This window comes from Bemisia tabaci, chromosome 2, assembly GCF_918797505.1.
Source record: "Bemisia tabaci chromosome 2, PGI_BMITA_v3".
Classification (NCBI taxonomy): domain Eukaryota; kingdom Metazoa; phylum Arthropoda; class Insecta; order Hemiptera; family Aleyrodidae; genus Bemisia; species Bemisia tabaci.
Genome location: NC_092794.1, coordinates 21,079,393 through 21,096,938, shown reverse-complemented (window position 1 = coordinate 21,096,938; position 17,546 = coordinate 21,079,393). Strand labels below are relative to the sequence as shown.

Sequence of the window (17,546 nt, the reverse complement as noted above, 5' to 3'; positions counted from 1 at the left end):
AAACTGTTGCGATCTCAGCTCACTAAGCACTCTCAGATGAAGCAATAAAGTTTTTGTGTTCTAATTCTACATTGCCTACAATGTTAACTATTATAATGCATGAACGTGTCTTCAAATTTAAATTGTGCAGTAACGTTTTTATTTTTACTTGGAGGTTGCATGGTCATGTTAACATTGTGGGGTGATAATATAGTTTTCTCTCTTCTATTAAATACAATGAAAATACGTGCCACACTCGAATAAAATTGTTTTGTTAAGCTTTTTATTTAAGAATGGTGGGCGATTTATCCATACTTTATTTCATATTTAATTGAATAACGATACACTTATTTCCTTCTAAATCCTTTTTTAAGAAAATTTTTGATAAATTTAATCTTGTACTTGCATCAGTGACCACTGGTCCTGTGCATAGTATGGGTTGGCTGCTTGTGACAAGGTAAGATACTAATTTAAAAAATTAAAAGCTTTATTTCCAAAACTTTCAAAATCGATAACAAATACAATAAATGGAGAGAACAAATCAAGTATGATACACAAGTTCCATGGTTTAAAGAGATAATAAAATAACAAGCATCAAGCAGATGATGATCTGTATCATTTACACCGTAAGTCTGCTCAGACAATCAAAAAGTGAAAAAAAAGTGCCGAGTGATGAAATACTCCTCTGAACATAGCAAGTTGTGACTCCTTGTGTGCATTTTTGTGAGTGAAGTTATATAACACTCTGAGCAATAAGTTAAATAGAGTAAAAAAAGGGCACCCTCAGGCACATGGAGAATTGCGATGTTCCATTTTGACGAGGACTTGCTGACCCATGACTAGCCCCACCCCTTTATTTTTTCCAGTTAGGTCTACCTAGGTTCTGTCCTTGCCAGCCAGTTTCTTGCCAACCTGGCTCTCTACCTAACTGGAAGTAAAAAGTTTCTGCACTAATTTTATTGACAAATCTCAAATCTCCTCTTATTTTCATGAATTTAGATTCAGCTAACAATCCTGATGACAAATATGAGTAATTATATCAGTAGGTTATTGTGCCATAAAAACCTTTCAGCTCTTCAGTGCTTATCAAATAAAGTTTGTTAGTTTCAAGATACAATAACTGACCCATGTGCATTTTTAAGATGAAATATATGTTTTATTTACATTGCGAGCCATATCCAAATTAGTGGAAATAAACATTGAAATCAGTCCAAAAATTTTGTGTTGCAAGTATGTAGACAGAGTGCCAGGTAGACAAGGAATGGGGAGAGACCTTAGCTTGAAACAATTAGAACAATGCCAAGATGAGCCTAGTCTGAAGCCAGCAGATCCCTGTCAAAATTAGAAATTGCAATTCTCTTTTATAATACTTTTTATAGAATATTCTCTTCTAACTTTTATTACAAACCAGCACATGAATCTACAACTGCTAAGTGACCCTGCACTGTCTTGTAAGCTTCAGTCTTGTCTACAACACCATACATAAACCTAACCATTACTTAAACCTAGATTGAGGACCAAAATTAATAGTTATCATTTCTTCCTTTTGTAAATTAAAATTAAACCGACTAACTTAGCCTCACTTACGGTTTGATTCAAGTAGCCTCTTGCATGTTCTATCTTTGCAAAAATGACATTTCAAATTATTTATGAAAGATGATTTCTTGCAAATCGTGGAGAGGACAAATATAATCACTTTAAAAAAGAATGAACCTATCTTCTCTTAAAAATATGGTTTCACATAAAAATAAGAGAATGAGTTATATTTTGTTCCTTCAACACTTTAATTTTACAAAGAAAAGATATCATCTGGGAAGAGAAGCAGTAATTCATTAAACCTCCAATAAACATTACTTCCTTGAAAAGCAAACATTATAAAAGTAAATAGAAAGCTGAGAAAAATTGATATTTACTGCTGCACTTCTGTGGCGATTCCCACTAATTGATTGTAATATTCGGTTTTGCTCAAGGCATCAACAAAGAATTTCCCCAGATCCTGTTTGGAAATGGCACGTCCAGCAGAGGAGCCAATGCTAATCTTGTGCGGAGAGGATGGGGTATCAGCAATGTGCGGAGGACAAACTGCAATCCATTTGAGAGTGCTTCCATCGGACCGTAAAGCTTCTAGCATACGAAGGTGATCTGCGTTTATTTCATTGAAGATTGGGGGCACTTTTTCACGGTCAAAGAAGATGAAACCTGCAACAAAAACCTCTTCAAATGAAATCTATGATTCATAATTGTGAATTATCGTGCATTGATTTACACTATACACATGTATACACATGAGATTCTTCTGGAGCTTTTTTAATATCTACTCATGAAACTGTACCGCACAAGTCAAAATCTGAAAAATCAATCCATTTTTGCACTGCATTGATCTCAAAATGGCTTGAATTGGCCTTCAAGTAACTGTTTTACAAGCAAAATTACATGGGAATCGATATTGCACTTTCAGAATTGATCTTCAGGAGAGATCTATGATGTAACGTTTGTTACTACCTTGAATTTATGGTTAGACTGAAGGCAAAAATTCCTGTTTTTCTTTGGGGAACATTTTCATATCTTAAGCCCTGAAGGCAAAAATTCCTGTTTTTCTTTGGGGAACATTTTCATATCTTAAGCCCTAATAAAACGGGTCGCAATAAATTTCCTTCACATGGCAAAATTTTTGCTGTTGTATCAGAATGGTGTGTATGTTGTCTTTCTACTAATTGAGGAACTCTTCATATTGAAATTTATTGCGACAAAATTGAAATAAGTTGCAATTCTTTGGTATTGCATAGTGAATAGTGCCTAGGCCTACCTCTCTCATGAAACTCATTATATTGATTGGTTAAAATCAGTATTCATTGACCAAATGATGTAAAAATATTGCAACTTCATCATAGCAATAATATTACAAGTTTATTGTACACACGTTAGCCACTGGTGGTTGACACATCATAATGAAAGAAGGCAATTACTGATGCGCGCAGCCGCCCACGAGATATGAACATCAGATCCTACAAAACTTCAAGAGTATGTTTTTTACTTCTAGCTCGTGCCTGATTTATCACTTCAATTCAGAAATGAAGAATATCTTGATTTGGGAGTATGTCAACCACTGTTGATTAACAGTGCACCTATCTTACCTACTATTAATTTTGCTGAAAAATGCCTTTGCACCAACGTGTAAAAGCTCAAAATTTATCGCAATAAATAAAGTTTGGCTAAAAAATTTCAAAAATTTTTCTTACTTGATAAACAAACGGATATGACTGAAACCTCATGCTTCTTCATTGCTTGAATAATGTTTTTCAATCCATCAGACATGACAGTTGTTGGACCTAAGGACATCAAAATCACATTTCCAAAATAAATTTTTGCGATTTCAACTTGAACTTCTTGATACTTTCATATAATTTTAAAAGGTAAATAAAAACTGTGAAAGTTAAATTGAAACCTAATTTGAAAAGTCAATGGCACTTCTTTCATATTAATTATTTTCCTTCAGTCATAAATCGAATATACTTCAAAATATTGGATTTTGACCCACTTGATGCGTGTTTAAAGGTTCAAAATTACATGGAGCCTTATGGCAGAAAGGGAGTTTAAACTTACTTTTTGATGCTTTGAAGTTAGATTTTAGCTGAGAATTTTTCGCAGAGTATACTCTCGAACTAGTTTTAATTGAGTTCATGAATATCTTATTTTTTTCAAAAACTGCACTTCTGCGCCTTATCGTTCAAGCCCCTCAATTATCATGGCATACTTCATCAGTGGATGGTGTGTCATACAATGGTTCCTGTCCAAAATACGGAGCTTTTATGGGGTTTGTGGAAGCTTTCCATGGGTCTAGTAGTCAAAACACCGAGATAAGTCGATTCAAGTTCCACGTAAGCTTCCATTAAGGACAAAAATCATTCAAAGCATGACCTCCTCTGGTGAGTCCATGATGCTTATTTTCAAAACAATGTGCTTAAAGTATATTTTCCTGTTTCTGTGTTTCTTTAAGAAAGAATAAAATAGCAGCCTGAGTTCTTACTGAGATCGTTTCGAGTGCCTAAGGTGACAATGATGGCATCTCTGCCTTTGACAGCTGATTCAACATCGCCTAGATTGGTAACATCTCCTTTCACAACTTCAACTTGACTTCGGAGACTTTCTGGCAGTTTTTCTGGGTCTCGCAGTAGTGCTCTTACTTCAAAACCTGACGAGAGAAGAAGAAATTATTACGCTGAAAACATGGACTTTAAAAAGTAAGATGGGTTAAAAGATAATTGATATGTTTCAGTAAGTAATGAAAATAAGCATATCAACGGAAAAACTACCGCACTACGTATCTTGTTTAAGGTGTTTAAAAATCTCCAGTCCTATTTTACTTTCCTGAATGAGAACAAAACAATATAATTTTTTGAAATTTTCACACAGTTTTCTTCACACAGAGAAGAAAAAACAAGGAAGTTTTCAAAAATTAACTTTGAGTAATTTTCCGCTTAGAGAACAAAGTAAGTATGACAGAAAATCTACTGCATCGCAAACCGAGATAGTTGATCTGGTACTTTCACTGTCTTTCACTGTGTCTGTTTCATAAGTATTGAACTGCTTACCTCCCAGCCTACATATGAGTTGTTTGAGAAAAATTAGAGCCTACGTTACGTAAGTTTACGCACTTTTAGACTGCAACGTAAGATCGTCTGCCACCATTTTCTCTCGGAAATTAATTGCAGAATCAAAATGGCAGATCTTCTGTTGCAGTCTATAGCTGCGTAAACTTAACTGGTGCAGGCTATATCAGACTGAAAAAAATGCATGAAGAGGTCTCGTAAGTCTGCAGCTTGTCAGCCAACTGAAACTCAGAGTGAATATTCCATTCCATCCTTAGACTTTCTTTCTTAGGGAAAGGTACCTTTCCTCTTATGTCCTACCCATACGACTCAGGGTGTTTTAAGAAGAGTCTTGCATACCTAACCAAAAACCACTGGCCGGGTAGGAGAAGTTGGTATTGTCATTTCTTCTAGGTTATGCGAGCAGGATGCATGTCACAGGTAAAATTACAGGATTTCACTTAAACCCTTTCAATTTTACTGTTAATCCAATGGTTTCATCTAATTGAAGGTACATATATTTTTGAGATAGTACAAAACAGTTCCTCTCCTAAGGGTTAAAGTATTGCGAAATGATCCAAGCCAGATAGTTTGGGACTCGTTATAATCTACCTACTTCGTAAGTTCGTGGAATCGAAATGTCAATGTGCGGTACCAACAACAAGGGCAAGTAGTGATAAGTTCACACTCAATCAAAGTTAGCGTATGGAAATAAGATTAATGCCAAGAAAAGAGATCAAAGGGTACATTCGGCCGAAGCAAATTCCAAATGTAGACGCATAAGTGTTTCCCATGAGGAAATCAACAGCACGATGCAACTAATTTTTTTTTACTGACCTTGTTTCAGCGCATACTCAGTGGTAACCAGCCCAGTCATCCCGCTGGCACCAAAAATTGCGATTTTCTTCATTCTAAAAATTAAGGAGCTAATGATGGCAGAATGACGTGACACAATGTTCAAAACAAAACAAGCTTCATTCCAGTTAATCGCTTGAAGTATCCTGTAATTGATAAGAGTAGATAAGAGCATGGATCAAATAAAAGCTAGAGTGAGTGCCTTCATGCGGAAATTATGGCCACAGAGGGATCCACCTCTGATTGGTTCAGCCGGGAGGACCGCGGGAAAGTTTAAAATATTATATTTCCCGTGCAGGAGGATGAATAGTGAAGGGAAAAGAAAAAAAATGAGAAAGATGACATGGGCGTAGCTAGGGGGGTCCTGGGGGGGGGGGGGGCTGGCCCCCCCAGAAATCTCGTGCCCCCCCCCCCCCCCTAGAAAAACGGGATCCTCCATTCCTCAACCCCCTCCCCCGCTCTCTTCACCACGAGAGGTGGTCCCATGCCCCCCCCCCCCCCAGAGAAATTTCCTAGCTACGCCCCTGACCCTCAGACACCGAGATGCAGAAAAATCCATCGAACATGAGCCGACATAGCATTTTAGGCCCCGTCCGCCATCTTGGATTTGAGAATTTTTAAATATTGACTAAAAATTCGAGTTACCCGTTGAAAAATACCCTGTGACACCGCGTTTCATAAGAATCGAACAAACAGAAACCGAGATAGCATTTTAGCCCACGTCCGCCATCTTGGATTTGAGGATTTTAAAAAATTGACTAAAAATTCGAGTTTCCCGTCGAAAAATACCTTCTGACATCTATTTTAAGAAAATTCCATCAAACAGGAGCCGAGATAGCATTTTAAGCCACTTTAGTCATTTCGGATTTTCGAATTTGGAATTTTTTGAATTTTGATTTAAAACGCGTGATACCCAAAATCGAAGCTCAGATTCGGATTTCTCGTAAAAAATCGATGCGATTTCATTTATCATACCCTGACACCGGATTTCAGAAAAATCCATCGAACAGGAGCCGCAATGGCATTTTAGGCTATGTCCTTCATTTCTGACTTTTGAATTTAAAAAATTTGACTTAAGAGGCGTGATACCCAAAATCGAAGGTCAGATTCGGATTCCTCGTTAAAAATCGATGCAATTTCATTTATCATACCCGAGCACAGCGTGAAGGAAAGAGACGTAACGCAGACGTACTGATTCGAGCATATGAATGCAACGTGGCAACATGGGTAGTGCTCAGTGGGTCAGCGGAGGAGGAAGAATAAGAATTTATCGTGAGAAATTCCTCGGGACGAAACCGAACGCTTAGCCGGCGCTTAGTGGCGCCTCCCCGTTCGGTTTCACTCGGGCGACAGGCGGCGGCGTAGTTCAAAAGGGAGGTACGACAGAATCTATACGCGTCGTTAAACCTTTTTCCTTCACGTTATTCTAACATATGATACATGAATTCTCATCAATTTTTCACGAGGAATCCGAATCTGAGCTTAGATTTTGGATATTACGCGTTTTAACCTATTTAAAATCGTAAGAGAAATTACAGAATTGTCCTTGAAAATTGATCACACATTAGTGTTTTTATACGTTATTAAACATCTTTCCTTCACGCTATTCTAACAAATGATACATGAAATCGCATCAGTTTTTCACGAGAAATCTGAATCTGAGCTTAGATTTTGGATATTACGCGTTTTAATCGATTTAAAATTGTAAGAGAAATTACAGAGGTGTCCTTGAAAATTGATCACGTATTAGTGTTTTTTTTACCCTGTTTTTCTTCTGCGTTCACATGATGAAATTAGACCATAACAATTGACTCATCGACTAGTCGAGCCTAATCCCTCAAAATTGGTCTAAAGGGCGAACGATTTTATCAGATAAGATGTGCGGTCCTAGTTTCCGGGCAATTGCGATTTGATGAAAGCTGCGATGAGGAGAAACGGATGATATGCGAAACTCGGGCGGATATTAAGTGAAAAACCTGGAAGGGGAAAGGCTTTATTCCTGAAAAGCTTGTGCTCGGGCCAACTTATGTGGTCACTGGAGCATTGTATAGGAGGTTGTGGGAAACTATTTTCTTGCAGCAACAACCAATTGGATTGCATTTTGCAAAAAGGAACTAAGTGCATTTCAGTGTTGCTGGGATTGTGCAACTTAGGTACATTCTTTGCAAAAAGTAAACTTTACGTCGGTAATTTTCGTCTTGGATTCATAGTTCATTGGGAGTAGAGGTGAAACTAGTTTAGATGATAGTTTATGTTTGCAAGGTAAAAAAAGTTGCACAATCGTAGCGACACTGGAATGCTCTTGGTTCCTTTTTGCGAGATACAATCGAAGTATTAACATGGGCGTAGCTAGGGGGGTCCTGGGGGGGGGGGGCTGGCCCCCCCAGGAATCTCGTGCCCCCCCCCCCCCCAGAAAAACGGGATTCTCCATTCCTCACCCCCCCCCCCGCGCTCTTCAACACGAGAGGTGGTCCCATGCCCCCCCCCCCCCCCCCAGAGAAATTTCCTATATACGCCCCTGAGGAGGAAGAAAAAGGAAAAAAATAAAGGAGAAAACAGAAAGGAATGAAAAAGAAAAAAAGAAATGAGCAAGAAGAGGGGGAAGATAAAAAAAGAAATGAGAAAGAAGAAGAGGAAGAAAAAGAAAAAAAGGAAGGAGATAAAAGAGGAGGAGGAAGAGGAAAAATAAAAAAGAAAGGAGAATAAGAAAAAAGAACAAAGGTAGGAGAAAAAAGAAACACGAATGAGAAAGAAAGGAGAAGAATAAAGAAAGAAAAGAGAAAAAGAAAGAGAGAAGCAGAGGAAGAAAAGAGAAGGAAGAAGATAGAGAGAGGAGAGAGAAAAGACAGAGATGAAGAAAAGGGGGAAAAGATGAAAAGAAAAGTAAAAAGGAGAAAATAGGGAAGCAGAGGAAAGGAGTAAGAAGTATAGGGAGAGAGAGAAGAAGAAGAAGATGAGGAAATGCGAAAAAGGGAAGGAAAGTGAAAGAAGGGGAAGAAGATTAAGAAAAGAGAAAGTAGGAAAATAAGAAAGAAAGAAATCGTGAAATGGCACGCTTACTCGGGACACGGTAAAAAATAGCTCTTCACCAAACGAGAAAAAGATTACATTCACGCCATGTCAATTTGCCTTCAATTTTTAGTGTAGGCAACAAAAACTCCCTCATGGTCGAATAGTGGTATTCCCATTTTAGCAGTCAGATGGTCCCTAGGTAGCTTTTGTAAGAATCGCGTCAAGTTATGCTCAAATTATTAATTGTCGTATTTTATTAAATTATTATCAATTATTTTTTGTCGTTTTTATGTCGTATGAGGGTCGAGTCCGAATTTTAGGGTCATAAAGGATACTCGACATAGTGCCTGAATGGAGGGAAACTTAAGAAGCTACATTTAAGTGAGTTATTTTCAACGCCTTAGGTTGCTGACTGGACTTTTTTTTCTTTAACTCTTCCGCAAAAAAAAACCTGTTTGGATATGTAAGCTCGAAAATTTATTCTTGAAGTGTCCATTGTCCATGAAAAAACTTTGCCACATTCATCGCGCTAAAGTCAGTAAGAATAGAAGCCACAACCGTCATAACTTGCAGGAGGGCGACGCTTCGATGTCCTAAAACAACCTAATTAGAATTATTTGGAAATTGACCATGTCACGATAAAAATCGGTGATAGTTTACGTAATCGGCACAATAGGCAATTCTTGAATTTAATTAAAGTGTAACAGAAACAGCAAAGCTCCCATAGTTATTAAGGAGAACAAAAATAGACAGGAAACAGCGAGGACGAGGCTGAAACAACACACAGAAAGTTATCATGTAGTATGCAGCGCGGGCAGTATGCAGCATGTTGTATGTATGTGCGGTAAACGAATTACATCGAAGCGCCCGGATGCAACTATTTGATCTTCAAGGATGTCTGTGTTGCATACGCACGAGATTGAAGGCGTTTTGACACTCTCGGAGCTCACTGATTATACTTGCGGCGCGGCGAGTAGGGCAGTGATGTGAGATTCCAAGAAGACCGAGCGTGTTCAATTTTTCGTTTGTACTCATCGGCACGGATAGTTGCACGCAGGCGCGTAGGATGTGAGTACCTAGCATGCTTCAGTTTTGATATCATATGCTAAGCATGATTAAGGTGATTCGTCAAGCTCAAGTGACGTGGTCGAACTGGCATGCGATATATCGCATCTTTTAAGTAAAAAATCATGGCAGGTTTTAAATTTTCAGCCCAAATAAGGACGATAGCCTCTCTGCGCATGAGCCTCAACAATCATTCTAAACCCAAAAATCGGAAAAATTAAGAGAAACGAAAGCAGAACAGTGTTTAGAAAAAAACCTCGCATTCGATACAGAAATCGATAGCTGTATCGAACGCAAGGTTTTTTTCCAAACACTATTCTGCTTTCATTTCTCTGAATTTTTCCGATTTTTGAGTTGAAAGGATTCTTTAGGCTCATCATGGGCAGGGGCTATCGTCCTTTTTTTGGCTGAAAATTCAAAATCTGCCGAGATTTTTGACCTAAAAGATGCGAATATCGCATGCCAGTTCGACCACTTTTTTTGAGCTTGACGAGTAACCATAATAGAACAACTATTTGCAACCAAGAGATGTCTTTGTAGTATAACGACGATGTTCAACACGATGTGTTTCAAAATCTCCGCTCCCATTTTATTTTTTTGAAGGAGCACAAATCAACATTACTATAGGTTTGCACAGACTATTCTCCGCAGAGAGAAGAAGAATCATAAAAGTTTCAAAACATTGTCATCGGTTAATGAAGATGTTGCATGTGTGAGGAATTTGCGATTTGACTATTGATTTTTATGTAAAAGTTCGCGAGAAACACGATGGTCCCACTGATTTACTCTGAAATCAACTCCCAAGTTCAAAAAACGCTCTCAAAGTTGAGGGCGTAATGGAGGGGATGTCCCACGCTATCCTGAGATTCCACCTCTACATCAAGACAAACTCTCCATGTAAAGAGTACAAGGGGACTCTAAAGATAGGGAGCAAATGCATTAGCAGGGTTGCCGTGTTTTCAGTTTTAGAGTCCCCGAATAAAGTGACAGCCCTGTCAAAGTATTTTCTCCCCATCTTTGCATAGAGAGACTGTCTTGATGTAGAAAGTGGACTGTCAGGATAGCGTGAGGATATTCCCTCTATTACGCCCTCAACTTTGAGAGCTTTTTTTGAGCTTGGGAGTTGATTTCAGCAAAAATCAATGGGACCTTCGTGTCTCTCGCGAACTTTTACGTAGAAATCAATCGTCAAATCGCAAATTCCTCACACATGCAACATCTCCATTGTCAATTTAAAAAATAAGGTATGATAGGAAATCGGCAACGTAGCAAACCGATATACGTAGTTCGGAAGTCCCACCGTCGAAAAACGAAAAATTGAAGGCGCTTTGCCCATTCTCATGCAGTACATAGTCTGCCGCCGCGCGCCGCGCCGCACAGTGGATCGAGTCAATTGGAGAGGTCGGACATGAAATTTGTAACTTAAACTGCAAATTTTGATGTTTAAATCGTCCAATTTCAAATTTTAAGGGACGTTGCTGAAAGAAAATTTCGCGACAAAACCGAGGAAACCACTTGTAAGACCTCAAAGTTTTGTATGAATGGAGTTGTTAGCTTTTAAAGTTTTCAATTTTTGTCCGACCTCTCATATTGACTCGATCCACCGTGCGCCGCGCCGCGGATGAGGCGGGGCCCGGTGCGGTGAGTGCCTGCCGCCTGGAGAGTTAAAACACCTTCACTCCGTATGCGTATGCAACACGGACATCCGTGGGGCCCGAATAGTTGCGCATCCAGGCGCTGTAATGAAAATCGTTCAGTGTTCGTCACATACGATACTAATTGAGGGAGCTTTGCTCGTTTTGTACCTTAACTTACTCCTAGCATTGGCAACTATGGCGACGAAGTGAACTTTTACTGACTTTTATCCAGACATTGTCAATTTTCCGGAAAAACATTGATTGCTTAAATGTGATACTATGTTGCCGGTTCTCAAAACCGTGCTGAAAAATTTACGTATCCAAGCATGATTCGTAGAGTTTCTTTCAACGTCACTTCAACAAGTTGCCCTTTGTCTGGGTTTTTTTCCGTTTGGAAAAATACTTTTGATGTTTAAGAGCAAAATGTTTAAAAAACAAGTCTGATGAATTGCAATGATTTTTTAACAGGAATGGAGACCGTTCCTCTTTCAAAAAACTGGATTGCGACGGAGAATCTGCAACATCGCAAGCCGAGATCACGTGGATGATTTTCTCGTTCACTGACGAAACTGTATTACAATAAAGTCTAGTAAATGAGTTTTTGAAAATTATATAATGCTCTGATGTTTCCCTCTTGCAATACAGGCTGCGGCCCTGACACTTACTGACCTGTGAACGACGAATGTGGCTGTCTTTTCATGGACGCGTCAAGAAAGAATTTTCGCGCGCGTGTCCCAACATGCTACTTTTTGCGGAAGAATTAGAAACAGTCAAGTCAGCAATGTACATCAACCTATACGTGGTATAAACAGTGGCGTGGCGTGCTTTGCGGTATATCGATTGATTGGTCATTTAAACCTACGGAAAAGTATCGATGAACAGGATGTTCGCAGCGCACACCTTAATAATCGATTATTTACCACAGCTTCAAATGGGGAAATATCGATAGATCGCAAAGCACGCCACGCCACTGGTGGTAAACTCAAAATCCGGTGAGGTAGAGCCCAAAGCTTATAGGAAAAACCTATTATGTCTTACTTTACTGGTTGCTGCAGAGAACAGAATGGCCACTGTTGCCAGATTGTGCTGAAAATTCAGCACACTTCCTCATTCAACGAAACGTAAAATATCCAGGGTTTTTCACACAGTCTGGCACCTTTGAGAGTCATCGAATCGGAGCACCAGCAGACCGGGTTCGTAAAAAACGAATCAATGACCAAGTAATTACTAAACCGGCCTAAAATGTCGCGCGAAAAACCTAGGTGAAGCGCTGAAGCGTTGAAAAAATCGTGTATTTGTTGCTTCTCCCTCTCAAATGTGACTTTATTGAGGTATTTGCAATTTTGAATAAGTCTCAATATGCTCTGCCTTTGCGCTTTTGGGCTATCCACTTTTCAGTTCTAGGATTTTGCAATCTTTTAGACTTTTGCGCGCTTTTGGATACCGTTGAAAGGAAAAACGAGCCAGTTTAAATTCCTGAGGAACACTTTAAAAATTTCAGTAAACGCTGAAACGCTGGTGTTCGCGTATTTCAGGGGGAGGGAGCACCTTTGAAGCTTAAAATTACTAAGCCTGTAAGTAAACGCTTTGACTTTTTTCCTTGAAATTTTCTTGGAGTGTCAATTTTTTTAATAGAAATATATTTCAGAGCAAGTTTGTAATACACTGCATTTAGCCCGCACGGCTGGAATGAATGGGTAGGAAAATGTCTGCAACAGTGTGATGTATAATTTACTTACACCACATTTCAGTCAAATTTAACCGAGGAGGTAATGAGTGAAATAATATAAAATTAAGTGGCTTGGGCCAAAATGGAAACAGACGCGCGTAAAGAGAAAAACAAAAGGGAGAAACAATTAAATGTAATTCGTTTTTAATTACAAGCGATGGAATTTCGATGTAGGTCGTTTCTGCTTTGGTGCCGCATTTCCTAGCAAAGAGTAGCATTTCAGAGCATTGTATGTACATATATGTAATCTACGTAGAACGGCGGTTCAGCGGGCGGAAAAAGCCTGCAAATGCGGTCTTGTGTAATTATTTGTTCAACACCACTCATAAGAGTGACGCGGTCGCGCAAAAGTTTCAGCCACCCACGGTAGGGTTGCAATTTTTCATGGAAAATAAAATCTTGAGGTTTCATGTGAAATATTTCATTCAGAGAAATATAGAGGATATTGGAAAATATTTTTAGAAATTAATTGTAAGATTAGATGAAGATGAAAGGTGGGTGGTGTTTGATTTTTGGTGTTTTTTTAGTGCATGTTGCACACCTAGCCCCTGACAATATGTTTTATACTTCTCACAGCTTTGTAAAGTGTCATAAAATATTTCACAAAAATGTCCAATGTTTCATATTTTCGATTCAGCTTTATGTGCAACCCTGACCTGACCTGACCCACGGTGCACTTGGACTACTTACGAATGTGAGAATGGCTGGTCCCAGTTTTTCTATCAACGAACACAGATTAATGCAATGTTTAAAGGACAGTTTTAACTTTTGCTTGAATGGGGAAGATATCGTGTATCAATTCTCTTTCTTCTTCTTTGCGGAGTCCACCTGGATAACACATAATGATAGTGGTGATTGCTGGATTCCTGATTACACGTGCACTCCAGGATTATAGCAACCAGAACCAGATTTCTAACAGTTCTCATGATGCGACTGATAAACGTAACCAGATGCATCAGTGGCGTGGCGTGCTTTGCGATATATCGATTGATCTGCCATTTAACTCTATGGAATAGGATCGATAAACAGGGTGTTTGCAAAAAACACCATGATAATCGATTCTTCATCATAGCTCAAATGGGGAAATATCGATAATCGATCATTCACGCCTCGCCACTGAGGTGCATGATGAACCCTTTTAAAAAGTTAGGAACTAGATTTGGGGGCCGTTCAAGTATTACGAAAGCTACTTAAGGTCGAGGGGAAGTCTTGAGTGCCTAACTGAAATATTGAAAATAATAACGAGCGTACATGATTATTTAAAAACAAATGGAATTGGTCGTAACTGTAACAAGAAAGTGTCTAAAAGGTTGTGTTGGTGATCAAATTTTGTAATTCCTAAGGGCGGGTGCCTGTACGGTCAAACCAAACGGGCGATCCGTCAAATTGCTGGACCAGACTAATCGTCCAAGGCAAAAAAAGGTATTTTTTAATTTCAGAGACATTTTCCAGAGACTTCTTTCAGGTAAGCACTTTTTATCAGATTGGGTGAAGATATTATAGTTTTAGTTTTCGACCGGTGCCATTCTATAGGTAAATATGTAAAAAATAAGTTGCGAAGGTCCTTTATATGCCAATATTGAGGGTTTAAGTTTATGAATTGCATTCCAATCCTACGATTTTCATCCTTAAACAGAAGGTAAAAAATTTGAATACAACGCTTCGTCTTGAAACTACATCCATTAATTGGACTGCATTTTGCAATTTGGAACTATAAATTCTGGCTCTTCTGGAAAAACAGTTATGTGAATAGGGAAACTAATGGCACATACGTTGTTTTTAAACTGGGCTAGAATTTATAGTTCCAAATTGCAAAATGTGGTCCAATTATGTGTTGTGGACCAAAAACCGTCACAAATCCCCTTTGATTCGACACTTTTAAAATGTTGCTCATGCTACGACTGTTATTCGTACGGTAAGTACTTCTCCGAGCAATCGTGAAAATATTTAAAAAATACATTTTTATTGGCACTACGGTTTCTTTTTCAAAGTTTCCCTTCTTATCTGAAAAATATCTTGATTCTCCGTATTTCATTTATCAAACGCCCTCTTGACCATAGTACGATGTGTTGAGGGAGCTGCATTGATCGCAGCCCCCGTCCTCTCCTTGGGGGTTCGAAAATTTGAGTGCCCATGACCGCATGACCGACGAAAGCTGACAAAAGTTTCATTGAACGAAAATAGAACCCCGCGCTACGCATAACATCGGAGAAAATTGGAGAGCACAGTTTCGATAATTATTGTTAACATAAAAATAGAAATTGTTCAAAAGCATGAGTCAGCGGAAAAACTGGGAGATGAGCGTAAACGTGGTGTTGGGTGGGGGAGGTCTACGCGGACTTAAAATAGCTGGCAAGGCGCAGTGAGCTTCAGTTCCTTTACATATTTTTGATAAACGAAAGTTGTGCACGCTCTGTGAGAAAAAAAAACTCGATCCAACATGGTTTACGAATCCGACTTTTACACAACCCGCAGGCCCTACACCCGACCCAGCCCAACCATCTCTTCGTACTCAATTACGGTAAGCATTTATAGAATGTGAATTGTCAATACATTTGAATCGGACAGAACGATGCCATTATACCTATGTGATGGAAGTTTTAAAGTTTCACGTATTTCAAGATTCAATCTCGACCACAGTGCTATACATATGGAGCGCGTTGAGTCTCAGCCTCACCCTGCCCCCTCCCCCCCTTTATTTCATTCAGTGTCTACGATGTAATCAGGATAGTTTCCAAAACTGAAATTCCTTGATGGCCGTAATGCAGTATGGTCTCAATTATTTTTCTATTATAAATAAAGATTAGAACATGCCTGAAGATAATCCTTGCACTACACCTATGATGAATCTCGAAGGATGAGGTCGAAAGACGTGCAGACGTGCAGACGTTAAAACGTGAAGGTATCCTGGATTGCAATCAGTGGCTTTTGGGGAAAAGAATGGGGGGGGGGGGGGGTTGGAGATTGTCCTCAGCCGAGATGGTCCTCTACAGCAAATATGTTTGTAAATTAGGTTCACTTAAAGAACGAAGTACTCGGTTGTTTTCTCGGTAAAATCACCTCTGTTTAAAAAAAATTCTTAGAACTTATGGAACGGCGCCCCTCCTCTCGCCCAATACAAGCGCCACCACTGATTACGATTTCACTAAACTTCAATCGATCCTATTCTATTTCTTTAGTGGTTTGTTCTGTTTTGTTTTTGTTTTTGTTTTTTTTGTTTGTTTGTTTGTTTGTTTTTTTTTTTTAAATTATTATTTTTGCTTCCCTAAAACTTGAGGTGAACAGACCGTAATAAACAGTGAAAACATCAGGCAAGAGGTTTCAACGGTCATCTCCGCCTTGTATGGCCGCTAAAAACATGAGCTTAAAACAATTAAAGATAAACAACAATTTTACAGAACGGGAATACTTGTTCTTAAATGTTTTCAATGTTTCCAGTAGATTTCTTGCAATTTCAGTCTTTGTTTATTAGGTTTCAATTGGACTGCCTAGTTGATCCGCTATCTTTCTCTCTAAAGCGGTTCAAAATAAACAGCTTTGAAACCCTCATCATTTCATTTGACCCCGAAAACTGATGAAAATTTTTTCAGTTTCAGTTCCTTATGGGTTTCTATTCAGGGGAAGCCCGTCACGTGCCTGTTTCTCAAAATTTTTAGATTGGAATTTTACAATAATAATTATTTTATTAGAATAGAGAGGATATCTTTTGCCTCTGTACGTTTTCTCTGAAAACCCCCTATTTCGAGTGATGGAAAGTTTTAAGGGATTTCTTAAGTTATTCTTAATTGGATGCTGAAAGCTGTTTAATCAAACAATATTTTAAAAAAAAAAAAAGTTTGAATAAAAGTTTTAAAAAAAGTAAAAAAAAAATTACTATTGATTCAGATCTGGCATTTGATGTGATACTTGATCATGTTTTGGGGAAACGAATGGAGAGCTTACCCCCCCCCCCCCTCCCGTTTCTACGGAGGAAAGGCTGAGGGGTAGTAAAGGAAAAATCTCAGATGGTAACTCATCACTTGTAACGCACATTTCTGTGATGTTTTAAGTGCATCAATTCCTTATTTTATACACCAAAAAAGTTTTTCGATTTCACGACTTTTTTCACGAAGTTCGGCACAGCTTTGTGTGGGTGTGTGCGCTCGCCCTGAAAGGGTCGCGCCACTCCGGGCTTATGATTTGGGCGTCAATATAGGAAGCCATTTTAATTTTTCTTCTAAGTTTATCCTTTTACATCCATTCTTTTCATTCCTTCCACTTCCACCCTTCGTTATTTTCCTACCCCTCAAGAGCTTTTTCTCAAACCTGCACTGATTCCTAGATCCAATTTCAAGTATCCTTCTGTAGATGCACATGACATTTGAAGCTAAATCTTCTGTATTTTTTACGGGATAAATGACTTTTTTAAGCCCTTTAAATTACGCAACTTGGTCTACAGATAAAACGATTGCCTTTTATTGGTGAAGCACCTAAGTTATCAGAGAGGAATTTTTGTTTTTGTCTGCTATACATTGTAATTATACACACATTATACTAGAAAATTACGAATGTTACCAGCATGGTATAGTGACGAGTCCTCTACGATGTAGGGAAACATAAATTTAAAATGTTACAAAACCGTTGCTAGAGCGATCTATAACGTTCCTGTGAAAGTTAGCAAAAACTGTTTCCGCTCACGGT

At 38.7% G+C, this 17,546-nt stretch overlaps 2 protein-coding genes across 4 annotated transcripts in view; one reads left to right on the top strand and one right to left on the bottom strand.

Annotated features, from left to right (window-relative positions):
* Positions 1 to 448: 448 nt before the first annotated feature.
* LOC109043576 (flavin reductase (NADPH)) overlaps positions 449 to 17,546 on the bottom strand; it is a 32,752-nt gene continuing 15,654 nt past the window's right edge. For both annotated transcript variants that reach the window (XM_019060822.2, XM_019060820.2), the window contains exons 2-5: positions 5,406 to 5,569; positions 4,007 to 4,171; positions 3,219 to 3,308; positions 449 to 2,178 (exon numbers count right to left, since the gene is read on the bottom strand). In XM_019060822.2, the coding sequence (XP_018916367.1) occupies positions 1,889 to 2,178; positions 3,219 to 3,308; positions 4,007 to 4,171; positions 5,406 to 5,478 (618 nt within the window). In that variant the 5' untranslated portion in view covers positions 5,479 to 5,569 and the 3' untranslated portion in view covers positions 449 to 1,888. The remainder of the gene's footprint in view (positions 2,179 to 3,218; positions 3,309 to 4,006; positions 4,172 to 5,405; positions 5,570 to 17,546) is intronic.
* Positions 15,165 to 17,546, top strand: part of LOC109043574 (uncharacterized) — a 43,174-nt gene continuing 40,792 nt past the window's right edge. The window contains exon 1 of one of the 2 annotated variants that reach the window (XM_072296897.1): positions 15,165 to 15,387. In XM_072296897.1, the coding sequence (XP_072152998.1) occupies positions 15,307 to 15,387 (81 nt within the window). In that variant the 5' untranslated portion in view covers positions 15,165 to 15,306. The remainder of the gene's footprint in view (positions 15,388 to 17,546) is intronic. The other variant, XM_019060817.2, reaches the window with a different exon arrangement.